Source organism: Labrus mixtus, chromosome 2, assembly GCF_963584025.1.
Source record: "Labrus mixtus chromosome 2, fLabMix1.1, whole genome shotgun sequence".
Classification (NCBI taxonomy): domain Eukaryota; kingdom Metazoa; phylum Chordata; class Actinopteri; order Labriformes; family Labridae; genus Labrus; species Labrus mixtus.
In genome coordinates this window covers 32,728,815-32,746,155 of record NC_083613.1, presented here as the reverse complement: position 1 = coordinate 32,746,155, position 17,341 = coordinate 32,728,815, and the positions used below count along the sequence as shown (strand labels likewise).

The 17,341-nt window shown below is 46.5% G+C and overlaps 2 protein-coding genes across 2 annotated transcripts in view; one reads left to right on the top strand and one right to left on the bottom strand.

The window, feature by feature from the left end:
* Nucleotides 1–17,341, top strand: part of LOC132992953 (uncharacterized) — a 277,165-nt gene that overhangs the window by 90,152 nt on the left and 169,672 nt on the right. The gene's annotated exons all lie outside the window — the stretch shown is intronic.
* Nucleotides 1–17,341, bottom strand: part of LOC132992831 (alpha-1,6-mannosylglycoprotein 6-beta-N-acetylglucosaminyltransferase B-like) — a 137,842-nt gene that overhangs the window by 9,865 nt on the left and 110,636 nt on the right. Inside the window, exons 10-13 of the mRNA XM_061062354.1 lie at nucleotides 8,448–8,581; nucleotides 7,079–7,209; nucleotides 1,858–2,013; nucleotides 501–647 (exon numbers count right to left, since the gene is read on the bottom strand). Coding sequence (XP_060918337.1) covers nucleotides 501–647; nucleotides 1,858–2,013; nucleotides 7,079–7,209; nucleotides 8,448–8,581 — 568 coding nt within the window. The remainder of the gene's footprint in view (nucleotides 1–500; nucleotides 648–1,857; nucleotides 2,014–7,078; nucleotides 7,210–8,447; nucleotides 8,582–17,341) is intronic.

Sequence of the window (17,341 nt, the reverse complement as noted above, 5' to 3'; positions counted from 1 at the left end):
ATCTGTGATATGTATAAACAAGTTTATCTTACATTGTTTTACATGTTGACTTTGTGTTGCATGTTTCAGACTTTATTCTCAGGGCTTTTAAAAAAACACACTCAAGCAGAAGAAGGTATGACAACACAATATCAAACACAGTGTTCATGATCATGTGAAGCATCACAGATGATGTTGTCTTAAGAACAGCATGTTCCAGTCTCTCATCAGACACCAACATGTGCCCGACGACAGCCTGACGACAGCCCGACGACAGCCCGACGACAGCCCGGCGACAGCCCGACGACAGCCCGACGACAGCCCAGCGACAGCCCGACGACAGCCCGACGACAGCCCGACGACAGCCCGACGACAGCCCGACGACAGCCCGACGACAGCCCGACGACAGCCCGTCTGCAGCTCTTTTCTTTTTAAAGGACGTACTGATGAACAAAGCTACCTGGCACACTGACGGGTACTGAGAGCTGCAGTGGGAATAAGTTTAACCGTCACTAACTTACCTCTCTAGAAGTGGGTTTGCCTCTGAAGAACTCGTGGTTGAGGGAGCTGTGAGGCGGGTGGAACTTGGGCTGCAGGAAGACGCAGCCATTGGCTATTGCTTCCAGAGGGGCGGGGCCTTCGTACGGGAAACCAAAGCCGATGAAGAGCTAGAAAAACAGTCAGGGACGGTTTGTTTAAATAAAGATAGACGTGTTTTTAATCAGTTGTTGTTAAGTGTTGATGATTAATGTAAGAAGAAGGTAATTTAATCCCTGTGAGAAAAACACAGACAGGAAACTGCAGCTGAGCGTGACTGTACTCAGAATGACTGTGTGTGTGTGTGTGTGTGTGTGTGTGTGTGTGTGTGTGTTAGTGTGTGTGTTAGTGTGTGTGTTAGTGTGTGTGTGTGTGTGTGTTAGTGTGTGTGTGTTAGTGTGTGTGTTAGTGTGTGTGTGTGTGTGTGTGTGTTAGTGTGTGTGTTAGTGTGTGTGTTAGTGTGTGTGTTAGTGTGTGTGTGTGTGTGTTAGTGTGTGTGTGTGTGTGTGTGTGTGTGTTAGTGTGTGTGTTAGTGTGTGTGTGTGTTAGTGTGTGTGTGTTAGTGTGTGTGTGTGTGTGTGTTAGTGTGTGTGTGTTAGTGTGTGTGTGTGTGTGTGTGTGTTAGTGTGTGTGTGTGTGTGTTAGTGTGTGTGTGTGTGTTAGTGTGTGTGTGTGTGTGTGTGTGTGTGCGTGTGTGCGTGTTAGTGTGTGTGTGTTAGTGTGTGTGTGTGTGTTAGTGTGTGTCTGTGTGTGTGTGTGTGTGTGTGTGTTAGTGTGTGTGTTAGTGTGTGTGTGTGTGTGTGTGTGTGTGTGTGTGTGTGTTAGTGTGTATGTGTGTGTGTGTGTGTGTGTGTGTGTCTCCAGGTGTGTGTGTGTGTGTTAGTGTGTATGTGTGTGTGTGTGTGTGTGTGTGTGTCTCCAGGTGTGTGTGTGTGTGTGTGTGTGTGTGTTAGTGTGTGTTAGTGTGTGTGTGTGTGTGTGTTAGTGTGTGTTAGTGTGTGTGTTAGTGTGTGTGTGTGTTAGTGTGTGTGTGTGTGTGTGTGTGTGTTAGTGTGTGTGTGTGTTAGTGTGTGTTAGTGTGTGTTAGTGTGTGTTAGTGTGTGTGTGTGTTAGTGTGTGTGTGTGTTAGTGTGTGTGTGTGTGTGTCTCCAGGTGTGTGTGTGTGTGTGTGTGTGTGTGTGTGTGTGTGTGTTAGTGTGTGTGTGTGTGTGTGTGTGTGTGTCTCCAGGTGTGTGTGTGTGTGTGTGTGTGTGTCTCCAGGTGTGTGTGTGTGTGTGTGTGTGTGTGTGTGTGTGTGTGTGTGTGTGTCTCCAGGTGTGTGTGTGTACTCCCGTCTCTCACCTTGGCCTTGCGCAGCAGTTGCTGCAGCTCGTGCTGCTGCAGGAGGCCGTGGTTCTTCACGAAGGCCGGGACCTCCGGGGGTCTCTGGGTCTCGTAGTAGACTGTGCCGTGGACCTCCATGTATCTGTGCAGAATCTGCAGGAAGCCTTCTTTACCCTGCAGGGGGGAGGAGGGGTAAAGACGGGTTGGTGAGATTGAGGCCGAAAGGTGAAGAGAAGAGAGAGAGAGTCGGAGAAACACAGCATCAGAAGATCGTTAAAGATGTGTGTGTTTAGAGCCTGATCTTTGTACGAGGGTTGTCAAGGTAACAGATTTTTAAACTTCCATAAAATTACAGTAAAAATCAAACGATATACGAACCTGTTTCGGTATCACAGCAACAAATGAACAAGTCACAGGCACCTAGTATCAGGTCATTAGTTGACTTTGAGAAAGGCTACGGCACCCTGACATATTTTTTTTTTAGATATAGATTTATTTTTGGGCTTTTTGTGCCTTTAATGGAGAGATAGGACAGTGGATAGAGCTGGAAATCAGGGAGAGAGAGAGAGAGAGAGAGGGGAACGACATGCGAGAAAGGAGCCACAGGCTGGATTTGAACCTGGGCCCTGACATATTTATTTGATCATGCAACGTGTCGATCTAACCGACCTTCATCAGGTGTAACGGCTGATTCTCTCCCCTGAGGAGAGGCTTCCCTGATTGTGGATTGAATACGACCTCGTGTAGCAGAATCTGGTTTCAAAGCCTCTGTGTCTGAAGAGACCAAGAGGTCGCTTATCTACTAAAAGAAACCGAGAATAGAAACTTCAAATGTTGAGCAGATATGTATCTTCTGTACAGAATCCTATTGCTTTTTGCTCGAGTGGTTGTAAGAGGAGTAAAAGTGTCTCACCTTCACCTCCTCGTAGCTCTGCATTTATCTCTGCTTTTCTTTATACTTCTTTAGAGTTACATTATCTTGTGTGAGGGAGCCAGAGGGGCACGCTTTTAAAAATCAAGGCCGAGGACGATAAGAGGGAGAACAACCAAACCAACCAGCATCAGTTTACAACCAAACCTGAATCATCATGTGAGTGAAGCGTAACCCCGGGCCACAGAAATCGACTGGCTGACTGGTGTTAAGCAGCTTACTGTATCCATGCACAGTGGTGTACACCCCCCCCCCTACACCCGCCCCCCCGCAGCCGTAATTCGAGGCTGTAGCAATCAATAGCTTCCTCTGTGAGGATTTTCCCAGCCAATTAGGAGATTAGCTCAAGCGCTAAGTGCAACAGACAACAAGAATTAGCAGAAGGAGAAACACAGACGAGGAAGAGTGCAGATCGTGAACACGCAGCGATCACTTTCTCTCTCCGTCTCTAAACTGAGTCGCTCAACATGAAGGGATTAGAGCTGGTGAGAGGTGTGTTCTGCTGCGCTGCTTTCTAACTTAAGAATTCATTTAAAACATTTTGTTTGCAGGGCATTGACACGTTGGATTCAAGAACGCTAATTTGCTAAACTGTTGCCATGGTCACACTTTATGTTCCCACGTTGTGTAGAAAGATGTATGCAAGATTTTTTTGATGATTTTTTTATGCCTTTGTTTAGAGATAGGACAGTGGATAGAGTCAGAAACCTGGGAGAAGGGGGGGTGCTGGATGCCTGGCGGTTGGTAAGGGCACCCCGTGTACAGAGGCTGTGGTCCTCCAGGCATGCGGCCCGGGTTTGAATACGATCTGTGGCTCCATTTCCTGCATGTCATTCCCAACTCTCTCTGCCCTGTCTCCAAAATAAAGGCATTAAAAGCCCCAAAAATAAACCTTTAAAAAGCACCTCGAGAGAGAGTGGGGGAATGACATGCAGAGAAGGAGCCGCAGGTCGGACTTTGAGAACTCTTCATTGATAATTCCTCAGACAGAGACAGCTACATGTTTCTAATTTGTATCATCAAATAAAAATGAACGACGTTGGAGCCACTTGAAAAGACCTGCACGAGCTGTTTCTCAATTTAGGACTAGCATCCTCCCAAGGACCCACACAAGAAGGAGCATCCTTCATAGGGCGGGTAGACCGCTCAGGCCGGACTGAAATGAGACGGTCAGGACTAAAGAGGACTTCCTGTTTGCGTTACCAGGTGTCCCGGCCCTCACCCTTTTGTTTGTCACCTCTTAACCTCAACAGGTGCAACAAAACTAGTCAACTTAACCAACTTTGGGTGCACAATGAATCTTTGGATTTGTTGTGTCATGAAGGAAGCAACGTTAGGATCCTTTGTTGCCGAGGGAGAGTCAGCCTTAATCGAAGGAGCCTTCCATATGGGACGGTCTTCAACGTGCCACTGTGACATAATCGATCTTCAAGTGTGCCCTCTGACAGATGCAGCCCCTGACTCGAGACACACGCTGCCTCGGCCGAGCGACGCTCTCTAAAGTTTCAGTGAACACAAACTGGATGATCTCAGTACAAAGCAAAAAAACGGGATCCATCACATTTCTGCCAGCGCGACTCGTCCTTGTGTCTCCTGACGAAGTGAGAGGATAAAAAGATAATCACTGTCATACATCAAGCTCTTCAGGAGTGATAGCGGTCTCCGTGTGAATGCTGCGCTGCATTTGAGTGTGCTTGTGAATGTGTGACAAGTAGCTTCTCGTAAATCACTTTTTCCGGGATACCAACCCCGACAATAGCTGTGGTTGCAATAAACTCCTGCTGAGTGTGTTAGCAGACATGGCTCAGAGTTACATTTGCATAAACTGAGAGACGGACGATGCATGGAATAAGAGGGGGAAAGAAAGTGAGAGAGGCTCTTACCTGGAGCTAATGAGCAGCCAGCCGCATTTGGTGCAAAAAAAAGGAAGACAGAAAGTAAGTAAGCATAAGACAGATATATCATAGTGTTGAAGTTTCTCTGCCTTTGCTCAGGTTTGTGTAACTAAGGGGGTTCTGTACTCTGTCCTTGCCTTATTTGAAATCTGGGGAATTGTACGGACAGACTGTGAAAAGTAATGGCAGCAAACAGCGTGTTCATAATCATTTGAACAATGGAGACACGACTGTGCCCCTCTATGCAGTTTGCACGGGGAACAAGCAGACAGCTTTGGAGGGGAAAATTGCCTGTAAATTAAAGCTGAACAATTGTGTATATAGAGCCACATGAAGCTGAGCAGTAATGGTGCAAACAGCAGGGTGTGCAAAATGCTGTCATTGGATTTTTCTGTTAACACTGCAGTCTTTTGTTGAGGGGGGGCGTGTGTGTGTGTATGTGTGTGTGTGTGTGTGTATGTGTGTGTGTGTATGTGTGTATGTGTGTGTGTGTGTGTGTGTGTGTGTGTGTGTGTGTTAGAGTCGGCATGTGTAAACACACAAAAAAGACTGCAGTCTGAAGTAAGCAAAATAATCTTTTTGTTCCAGACAAAACGGCATGCAGTTAAAGCTTCCTCGTTATGTTTATGTTTGCAGGATGTTGAACATGTTTGTGCCTGCAGGCTCTAAACAAGCTGTGCGTCCATGCATCACGGGTCGTACTGTACACAAACATGGATGTGTGCATGAAAACAGATGTAAGCACACAAGGTTATGTTTGTATCCATCTGAGTGTTACTGTATCTACGTTAATGCCTTCCAGAGAGCAGGCCTTGTTTTTATCTCCTCCATCTGCCTGATAAACACCTGAGAGCAATCTGAGATCAGGGAGGAGGAGGAGGAGGAAGAGGAGGAGGAGGAAGAGGAGGAGGAAGAAGAGGAGGAGGAGGATGAGAGAGGAGGAGGAGGAGGAGGAGAGAGGAGGAAGATGAGGAAGAGGAGGAGAGAGGAGGAGGAGGAGGAGGAAGAGGGGGAGAGAGGAGGAGGAGGAAGAGGAGGAGGAGGAAGAAGAGGAGGAGAGAGGAGGAGAGAGGAGGAGGAGGAAGAAGAGGAGGAGGAGAAGAGAGGAGGAGGAAGAAGAGGAGGAGAGAGGAGGAGGAGGAAGAAGAGGAGGAGGAGGAGAGAGAGGAGGAAGAGGAAGAGGAGGAGTAGGAAGAAGAGGAGGAGGAGGAGGAGGAGGAAGAAGAGGAGGAGGAGGAGGAAGAAGAGGAGGAGAGAGGAGAGAGGAGGAGAGAGGAGGAGGAGGAAGAGGAGGAGGAAGAAGAGGAGGAGAGAGGAGAGAGGAGGAGAGCGGAGGAGGAAGAAGAGGAGGAGGAGGAGGAAGAGGAGGAGAAGGAAGAGGGGGAGAGAGGAGGAGGAGGAAGAAGAGGAGGAGGAGAGAGGAGGAGGAAGAAGAGGAGGAGGAGGAGGAGGAGGAGGAAGAGGGGGAGAGAGGAGGAGGAGGAAGAGGAGGAGGAGGAAGAGAGAGGAGGAGGAGGAAGAAGAGGAGGAGGAGGAGAGAGAAGGAGGAGGAAGAGGAGGAGAGAGGAGGAGGAGGAGAGAGGAGGAGGAGGAAGAAGAGGAGGAGGAGGAGGAGAGAGAGGAGGAAGAGGAAGAGGAGGAGTAGGAAGAAGAGGAGGAGGAGGAGGAAGAGGAGGAGGAGGAAGAAGAGGAGGAGAGAGGAGAGAGGAGGAGAGAGGAGGAGGAAGAAGAGGAGGAGGAGGAGGAAGAGGAGGAGGAAGAAGAGGAGGAGAGCGGAGGAGGAAGAAGAGGAGGAGGAGGAGGAAGAGGAGGAGAAGGAAGAGGGGGAGAGAGGAGGAGGAGGAAGAGGAGGAGGAGAGCGGAGGAGGAAGAAGAGGAGGAGGAGGAGGAGAGAGGAGGAGGAAGAAGAGGAGGAGGAGGAGGAGAGAGGAGGAGGAAGAAGAGGAGGAGGAGGAGGAAGAGGGGGAGAGAGGAGGAGGAGGAAGAGGAGGAGAGCGGAGGAGGAAGAAGAGGAGGAGGAAGAGGAGGAGAAGGAAGAAGAGGAGGAGGAGGAGGAGGAGGAAGAAGAGGAGGAGAGAGGAGAGAGGAGGAGGAAGAAGAGGAGGAGAGCGGAGGAGGAAGAAGAGGAGGAGAGCGGAGGAGGAAGAAGAGGAGGAGGAAGAGGAGGAGAAGGAAGAAGAGGAGGAGGAGAGAGGAGGAGGAAGAGAATTCAGAGGAGCCAGGTGGGAGAGACTCCGGTCATCACAGGGTTCTTCTGATTTGTAAACTGTGGAGGAATAAAGCTCGGGGTGAAGACCTTCTGTCTGTGTGTCGTCCTACATGTTCTGGTCTTCATTGTTTTTCAGCCTTGTTCTGTTTTTGTTCAAAGAGGCCGTCATAAGGAAACACATCATCAGTAATGTGTGGTCCGTACCTTCCACATGCTCGCCTCTTTCCCGTACACCACAGCCATGTTGTTGACTTTGTCCTGCTGGATGCTCCTCTTCTCCGTGACGTTCAGCTCCTCCGAAACGAAGCCCATGAACGAGTTGTCCGGCGTGTGCGCTGAACGTGTGCGTTTGTGAGTCGTTAGTAAGTTACAAGGAGAGGTAGGAAAGAGAGAGAGAGAGAGAGAGAGAGAGAGGAAAAGTCTTTGTTAGTAAGAGTCAGAAAGGTAAAGAGCAGCACTGCATGCAGACAGACAGCTGCTGTCAGAGAGTCCGACTAATGTTTCCTGAAAAGTTGACATTTTTTAAAAACCTGTGCTCTTGATTTTACAGCGTCCTCACAGGTCATGCCAATTTGTATTTCCTGCAGCAAGCATTCCCCCATATATTGAACAGAAGTGACAAATGACGGCTCCCGCTGCTCTCTGACAAGTATGAAGCAATTTGTAAAGGTTGAATCAGTCATAATAGCTTAGGACGATGTGAAATGTTGGCATCCACAGCAGCGCATATTGACGTTCTAATGATCCCGCTGCTGAGTGCCAACTGCAGCTGAGAGGGCATGAACAGTGTCGAGGAGCGAGAGTGAGAGCAGAGGAGATAAGCAGTCAGTGTTTCAGTCAGGAGGAACACAATGACGACGACGATCACATTGTGTGTAGCGGAGGAAGAAAAGCAAAAGAATCAAAGAAGAGTTTGAGCTCGGAGGGACTTTAGAAGCTGCGGCGGCGGCGCTGAAAATAGCCGTATTAAGACACATTACTCTGAATTAATGTCGACAGGCAGCCACACCTGTCAGAGAAAGTGAAGACATTGAGTTGGAGTCATTTTCTTTAAAATCATTTTTAGATTAGCCGTCAAAACTGATGACAGATCTGAGAGAGAGAGTGTGTGTGACAGTGAAGATCTTTAGAAGTTTATAAACCTTCAGATGGTTGACAGGATGTGATGAAATGAAAGTTAGAGGAATGTTTGTGCATCCTATTTTTAAATAAAAAAGTACAAATCAATACCATCACAGCGCTAAATCAGCTGTTATTATTCTGACTGAACGCAGAGATCACTGACTGGGAAATCAAGTCTGAGCGTCTTTATCCATCCATCGCATCGTCTGTCAGAGGCACTACTTTGTTTTAAATGTTGAGATGGAAACATGATTTATTTAAGGTTAAAGGTCGCATTAAGGCGTGAACATGATGTGTTTTGGAGGAAAATGTCCTGAACTAGTCATTCACTTTTTGAACCGTTTGTTTCAACAGAAAAAAAAAAATCTCTCTGTGTTTGTGTGGTACAAACAGGAAGGACGTATTAAAGCGATCTTTTCAAAATAAGAGGATAGATGTTGTGTGCTCTTACGGAACATGGTCATGTACTGCCTGGCGTTCAGGTTCCAGTAGCCCCAGTTGGTCCGGTAGCCGTGCAGCGTCGCGTACTCCTCGTGATTGTAGGCTGGCTCCGTCCCGAACGTGTCGATCACTCGGATGTGACACCTGTGAAGGCAGGTTACAAAGAATTTAAGAAAAAGGTACTGCACTTTGTTTAATGTACATAAATATGAAAATGTGTTTATAACAGAAAACAGCTCAAAGGATGAATACAGACATTCATAGCGGGGATCAATCATGAATCATGATTTTCTATATTTGAATGACATTTATTTATTTATAATGGAAGTGCTCATCATATAATCTAAAAACATATTTAACTTGTTTGTACTGGCGCCTGGCCGATGTTTAGTTCAGTAAACGTCGGTGAGAAAGGCTCTGAAAGTGAAGATGTGAGCTCTGCCAGCGAAAAACAACAAATCAACAAAAAAAGCTGTTGTGGACACAGCAGGCCCTACTTTGTATTTAGAGTTTGAAGGACAAATCAGTGAGATGTGTAGTGAGTGAAATGATAAAGTGAGCTTACTATCTGATCAGACATTAAGGAAACATGTTGAAGTGCTGGCTTCTCTGACAACAATGCAGCAGCCAGTATGTCCTCCTTCTAACTTTAGATTCTGCTCCTGAATGCTCTGGATTTGTTTGGATCAGAGAAGGTAGGCACGCCCACACGGTCGTTTTGGACACCCCTCGGTTTGCCAGATATGAGAGCAGTTATCAGGTCAACAGGTGTTGCAGCGATGGAAGCGGGCAAGAGAAGTGGTTCAGATAGAAGTGATTGTACCCGACCTAAAAAGCCTCTGCATGTTTCTAATAAGCTCCACGAGCAGAAACATGCTCAAACTAGGATCATTATTGGAGATGCTTTTTGAAAAATGGAGAGAGGTTAGAACACAGAAAGGTTTACAGAGCACAAACTGAAAGAAAGGAGCAGCACAAGTTTGTCTAAAGAAACTTTTTTTCAGAGACTTAATGACAGAAAACCATTAAAAGCACACGATGGTACATACTGTATCTGGAGACATAGATGTAGAGAGAAACAAAAAGAACAGCAACCAGCAATTAAGTTGCCAACTGCAGAGTGGGAGATTTGACATGAAAATGACAATAATACAAAAGGTTGAACTGCTCTAAAGAACCGACAATAATACAATCATATAGACACACATGATAAGCTGTACTTTAGCCACACACACACACACACACACACACACACACACACACACACACACACACACACACACACACACACACACACACACACACACACACACACACACACACACACACACACACACACACACACACACACACACACACACACACACACACACACAGATGAAACTCACTATACCTCCTTGTCTGTAACAGTGAGTGTGTTCAGTCTGGACAGTCTGTGAGCTCAGGGGGATTAACGCGAGCTAAAGGTGTCAGAGTCCACTTCCTCAGCCTTCAGACTCTTCACCTGGTAGATAACTGTGTTTCTGTGTGTACGTTTGTTTCAGCATGTGTGTGTCTAAAGAGTGAAAAGGACACAGTGAGATGGTGCGTCAACATTTTTCACCAAAAAAGTCACACTGGCCTTGTATCTGTACACATCATCTATTTCTACAAGTCGTCTTTCTGATTGGTGTCCCTGATCTGTTACTGCAGGGGGCTCTATTGTTCCATCGACGGCGGTCTCCCTGCTGGAAATGCTGACTCACCCTGACTAGCTGAGAGCTGGAGCTGAGGCGGGTTTTAAAGTGACATATCCTCCTCCTCTTCAACCAGTTTAAATAATTCTCAGAGCTCCTAAAAACATGTGTGTGAAGTTTCTTGTTCTAAATCCACTCTGATCCTGTATTTGATCATGTCTATAAACCCCTCTATTTCAGCCCTGCTCAGAACAGGCTGTTTCTGTGTCTGTACCTTTAAATATGTAAATGAGCTGTGTCTGACCACGCCCCCTCTCTGGAAGGGTTTGGGTGTACTCTGTGCTTTCTCGCTCCATGTCCTATTGTTTACGGTGAGAAGGCAGACTCAGAGGGCAGAACAAACACCTAGCTGTGGGAGTGTCGCCCACCTGGGGGAGGGGCTACTGCCCTTTGTGATGTCACGAAGGGAACATCTCCAAACGGCCTGTTTGAGCACACATTTTCTGAAAAGTGGAGCAGGCAAAAGACGGAGAGGATGGACTTTTCTCATCATTGGGGGGGTTTGTAGACGGACTAGAGACACATTAGTGTCAGAGACACATATTGAAGTGGATTTAGAATAATATGTGACCTTAAAATAACAGGGCACCGTTAGCCTTTGGATCCATCTCTCTCTCTCTCTCTCTCTCTCTCTGATTACTGACTCTATCCACCGTCCTGTCTCTAAATAAATGTGTAAAAAGCCCCAAAATAAATCTTAAAAAAGACAAAATAACGTCTAAAAGTGATATCTTAGTAATTTCCTCCTTACAGAACACATTTTAAAGCTCAACCTCCACAGTAAAGGTAGCATAGCATAAGCGAGCTACAGAAGCTGCCACCGCCGTCCCTCGCCGCTCTTCTGACCACGCAGGTTAACTCCTTTGTCAGATACAACATGTCTGCTTGTTATTCTGTTTTATGGTCTATTGGAGCCGCTCACCGTGGACAAATTGGTTTCCCCTGTCAGTCCCGTGATGGATCTCTTCCTGTTTGTATTTGTTGAACATCGGTGCAAATGGCGAGTTCAGAGAGAAAAAAAAAAAAACGACCTGCACTCTTTTCCTGACGAGCTTTAAACATATTTTTTATACATCCCTGTGCTGTAGCAGGAGGATGAGATGCCATGTTTTTGAAATTGAAGGAATTTTTTTACACATAAAGGTGTGTGTACAATCCCTCCACCATCGTCAGTCTTAAAGTGGATGAGCGGTGCAGCCGCAAACACACAGAATCCTTGGGTGAAAGTCTGAATAAATAAATATCTCTGAGGTTATTCCCGTCATGTTTGAGACAAGGTCACAGCCCAAGTTTGTTTGACACATCTCAGATATTTCCCTCAATATCTGCAGTGATACATCTCTGAAAAGGAGCTTATAAAAACAGGCTTATCTGAGAGAGAGAGACACACACAAAAAAAAAAACTGTGCTTATCTGTGCACACTTGTTTTGAAGCGCCAAAGATGAGATTCTCACAGAGGGTCACAGAAAGCTGACGATGAATTATTAATAACAGATGTTAGTTTCACTTGTCTCTGCCCTCTCTCGCCCTCCTCTCCCTTTCTCTCTCTCCAACCTGCGCTATCACATATCGGCCAGCTCTCTGAAAACCAGGAAAATGCTCCTGCCTGCAGATAAGAGGTCCCAAAGGAAGGCGAGGAAAAGAAGGAGTGGAAAAGAAGAGGGGATAAGCGGAGGAGTAGCTGAGCTGAATATCTATGGGGGGATCAGAGTACGGGGCTAATCTGGGTTAAACGGCTGCTCAGCAAGGCTCAACAGTCCTCGAGGGTGAGGGGAATATGGCAGGGTGGTGTGTTGTCACCCACACGTTCAGCCTTAGCTACGGGGGAATAAGGAGAACCCGGGTGATGCAGGGCGACAACACACACTTTCTGCTTCAGTCTAAAGATGTTTTTGTTTCCATGCGTTACCTGTAGAATATATTATCTCCATGCTGCACTCAGGAGGAATCTTTCTGCCTCTTTTTAAAGTGTAGCTGCAGACATCGATCACAGTGCCTCAGACACACTCTCGAGAGAACATACATTTTAAAACTCTGCTGGTTATTTAAGTCTAACGGTGTTTTCACACATGCACAAAACTCCTGACGATTTCCCCGACCTTTTGGGGAGGAGCTGCATGTGTGAACGAAGTGCTGAGTTTTCACCCGGACTTAAAAATCGAAAAAAAAAAACCTTCCCACATCCATTTCATGAGACAGGTGCACGGCAGGAGAGCAACGTGTCCATCAACAACTTAAAGGTAAACTCTCGCACAATGTCTCACTCGCATACAAACATTTGTTGGCATCGTTTCGGTACCAGACTTTAGGCAAACATCTTGACTTCACCCAGACTTTTTTTTTTGTGTATCAGAATCAAAATCGGGTTTTTTTGCCAAGTACATTTACACACACAGGAATTTGACTTGGTGTATTGGTGCTAAACAATGAACAAGGAAATAAAGCAGAACTAGCAACAACTTAAATAATACAGTAAAAAAAAAAAAAACACACAAAATGTACAAAAGATGTAATGTAGGAGCTGTGCGGTGGACTATGAGAAAAAATCTTAGAGTGTATGTAACCTACTCACAGAGTGCATGTAAAGAAAATACACTGAAAGTCCAGTGGGTGTTAATGTAACACATAAAGAACAGTTTCAGCTGTCCGCAGCACTGCAGTAATCCATCCATCCATTTTCTTCTTCTTATCGCGGTGGCAGCAGGCGCAGTAACTCACCCCAGACTTCCCTCTCCCCAGCCATATGTTCCAGCTCCTCCTGGGGGATTCTGAGGCGTTCCCAGCGAGCTCTGGGTCTACCCCGGGGTGTTCCCCCCAGTTGGGAGTACCCGGAAAACCTCCAAAGGGAGGCGACCAGGAGGCATCCTAACCAGATGCCCAAACCACCTCAACTGGCTCCTTTCCATGTGTAGTGTTAATAATACTAATAATAATGCATTAGACTTTTAGAGATCTTTTCTGAGTACTCAAAGACGCTCAACAAAGAAGAACAACAAAACAAGACAGAAGAAGAAATAATGTCAGAGAAGGAGGAGGAGGAGGACAGAGATTGTTTAGTGGTTGTAGGCGATGTTGGAGAGGTGAGTTTTTAAGGGTTTCTTGAAGGTGGAGAGTGAGGGGGTTAGGGGTCTCTGATGTTTTTTGGGAGTGAGTACCAGAGGGTCTGAGCGGCAATGGAGAAGGCCCTGCCCCCCCCACGACCGATGGTTGGTAATGAGTTTGAAGTGGACACACTGGGGGACGGGGAGTCAGTGGAGGTTATGAACGACGGGGGCGATGTGGTCACGGGTACAGGAGTGTGTGAAAACATATTGGATATATAAATTGTATTTTCTGTGTGTGTTCTGGGTGATGAACGGTGGATAAGACTGTTGCAGTAGTCGAGTCTGGAGAGAAGTGAGAGGTGTCAGGTTACAAAGGTTGACCGTTCACTTGAATTATAAAGAAAGCAGCCAAACAGATTTTAAATGTGCTGTGGACTGTCGATGCATAGAGATGAGCTGATCGTGTTCTCCACCAAGGACATTTCCCTTGAGACTTGTCGGAGGAGGATTTGGATCAGGATTGGTTATGAATCCTTTCAAACCCAGACATTCTCTCCATCTGTCGGAGGGCAGACCGAGGTCGACTTTTTTTCTGCAGGGCTTGAACACTGTCCATATCCGCTCGTCTGTTTCTTTTCCAGCTTCTTTTTATAAGATGGATCTTTATTTTTCATTTCTTGCAACTACTACATAGAAATATCAGTAGATATGAGACTTTTATAATGAAATATTTTAAGAGACAGATCGTTTCATTAACACCAGGCCTTATCCATTCTTTCTAACTATAAGAGAGAGGACGCTTTGAAGAGGTCTGAAGAGAGTTTTGAAATATTATATGAATCAGAGTTTGAAGAATCAGGGATCTGAATGAGTTACTGATCTTAAAGAGTCAGGAGCTTTTTCCTAAAAAATAAAACACAGACTTCTAAGTAATGCCGCTCGATCATCACTTACGAGCCTCCACATGTGTGGTGGTGACTCGGTGGGGAGAGGATGTGTTAAACAGCAGTTCAGTGACATTAGCAGGGTAATTAGCGTTCACACTATTGTTGCACCTCAGCACTCGTGTTAAAGAGCCCTTATTATTCTCATTTTCACCTTTCATGCTGTCAGTTTGGGAAACCAAAAAAAACTCCTCATTTATCTTAGTAAAATCCTTGTTTCAGCTGCTGTCTCTTTAATGTCCCCCTTCCCCCACATGCCTCTGATTGGCCAGCTCTCTGGAAGCCTTCTGGGGGGGGGGGGGGGGGGGGTGCAAAATGCTGCAGGGCTGTCAGAGGAGCTCTCCAGTGCTGGGAGAAGAGAGTCTATGTAAGAGGTTTCAACAGCTTACATAGAGGCTTGAAGCCGTCCGGTGAAATTCTTGGTTTCATATCGGGGAACTGAGCGCCCTCTGCAGACTCACCCTGGGATTGCACCAACATACAATACGTTTACCGTGTGATCTGAAAGGTTTAGTCGGGGCATCCAGCATTGTATCTCCATATGTCAGTTTTAAAATGGAAGGGTCGACTTGAATGTTATTGTTGTAACAGCTGGTGTGACCCTCAAGCTTTAGATTTTGTTCAGACACTGGTTTACGTTTCTTGCAAAATGAAACCTGAGACGTCTCCCTCATTTAAGCTGGAGGTAGCTTTTACTATTTCATGTGTCAGAGACTGCTTTTGTTCCAAAGTGCTGTAATGCATAAAATACTTTCATCTATCATGTATCCTATCCATGACTGAAGCAGATGCTCTGGCTTAATGCTACACCCGGGCAGAGACGCTGCTCGTCAACAGGCAAGGCAGGCAACTGCTTGGGGCCCCAGACCAGTAGGGGGCCCCAAAGCAGTGGCCGAAAATGTTGAACGCTGGTTGGAGGGCATAGGTTGGAGAGCCCCCCAATTGTGTTTTTTTTACCTAGGGCCCCAACAGACTCTAGAATCCCCACTGCACCCAGGCTCAAATCAAACGTCTCTATAGTCCTAACAGTATGTATACAGAGGACAGCGCTTTATTCATTGTTGCTAGGCAACCACTACATCACCCGCGCAGACATATTCCAATCGATATCTCTGAATATGGAAAATAGATCAGAAAGAGCGAGGCGGGTAGTGAGTGCGTGGCAGCTTACAAACTTTGTATGACCTAAACTTGTAATCTCATAACATCGACTCAAAATGTTTTCAGTCAGAGATGTCAATCACTTTGAGAACATGACAGACCGTCCTTATCCAGCGAGAATGTGGCGCACCGAACACTGACGTTGGGGGGTGATTACCAAAAGACAAAGAGGTACCCGGAGTTAAGAATCCCGTGATAGAGGGGTTTTAATATTAGTTTTTTCTAACCTTCTCCTGGATAACTTCTCCTCTCTGCCTCGATCGGAGCAGTACACTCAGCATGCAGAGGAAATCAATGTGTCCAATTAGCAGACGAGTGGGCGTGATTTAAGACTGTTTCCTATTGGCTCTCAGCATCTTTAGGGGACTGATACACCCTCACGTGTACACATACACACTTACTGTACATATGTACGCACACAAACACATCAACACACAGAGGCATAATAAATGAATGTGGATGTCTGTGGGAACATAAAGCAAAAGTAATTAAAGGGAGCTGAAGGGCCCCAAAGCTCAGAGCACTTGATTAATGATGCCTTTCAGCGCACAGCACTCGACTAGACTGGTCTAACCTGACGAGGGGAGAGAGAGAGGGAGAGGGAGAAAGAGAGAGAGAGAGAGGGAGAAAGAGAGAGAGAGGGAGAGAGAGAGGAAGAAAGAGAGGGAGAGGGAGAAAGAGAGGGAGAGGAAGAAAGATAGAGAGAGAGAGGGAGAAAGAGAGAGAGAGAGAGGGAGAAAGAGAGGGAGAGGGAGAGAGAGAGAGAGAGAGAGGGAGAAAGAGAGGGAGAGGGAGAGAGAGAGAGAGAGAGAGAAAGAGAGGGAGAGGGAGAAAGAGAGGGAGAGGGAGAGAGAGAGAGAGAGAGAGAAAGAGAGGGAGAGGGAGAAAGAGAGGGAGAGGGAGAGAGAGAGAGAGAAAGAGAGGGAGAGGGAGAAAGAGAGGGAGAGGGAGAAAGAGAGAGAGAGAGAGAAAGAGAGGGAGAGGGAGAAAGAGAGGGAGAGGAAGAGAGAGAGAGAGAGAGAGAAAGAGAGGGAGAGGGAGAAAGAGAGGGAGAGGGAGAAAGAGAGGGAGAGGGAGAAAGAGAGGGAGAGGGAGAGAGAGAGAGAGAGAGAGAAAGAGAGGGAGAGGGAGAAAGAGAGGGAGAGGGAGAAAGAGAGGGAGAGGGAGGTGGGTAGGTATGTCAGTGACCTTTCCTAAACCCTCAGGGGGGTTGTGGATGTGTTGGGTCAAATTAAAAGGCCCTAATGACCATCGGTCTTTAAGAGATTTAGATTTATGTGAGTTCAAACTACGAGCTCTCAGTTCAGTCAGATTCACATGAGCATGTTTGAAATATTTATGGCAGCAGCTAGTGTTGTAGTCAAGACCAGACCAACCGAGACCAAGACATACCCGAGACCAGAGTGCTCCGAGACCGAGACAAGACCAAGGCCAAGACCAAGACCAAGACCATAACTATCACTGAAAAATCCTCATCTTGTGTGCAGGTGGGGTCTCTCTCACTTAGACAGTAACACCGGGAAGATTGCGGACGCAACCAGGGGATGAACATCTAAATATGAATGAATTGAAGTGGTTTGTTCTTTAGAAAAAGCCATTTCCTCTTTAATCACAGTAATGATGTGGAACAATACCCTGCCAGTGGTGGTCTTGGCCGGTCTTGATTTAAAATCCGGAGTCCGCCCAGTCTGAGACCGAGACAAGGCCGAGTAAAAATGCTTTCAATTACCAGACGAGACCTTCGAAGGTCTCCAAGATTGATTTGTAGTACTCCAACACTAGCAGCAGCTGAACATAGTTTGAGTTTGGGATCCAGGCTCTGACCTCGTCACTCCTCAGAGACACTTATCTTAAATGTAGAAATTAAAGGGGGGGGGGGGTTGATGACATAATGTCTAACACCTCCAGTCGGAGTCTGCAGGTGGATGCACGGTGATGGACGGATTTAAGTGCAACACCGGTCACAATGAAATCGTCCGCTCACTTGGGAGGATGAGTGTGATTGGAGCTGCCGCCTG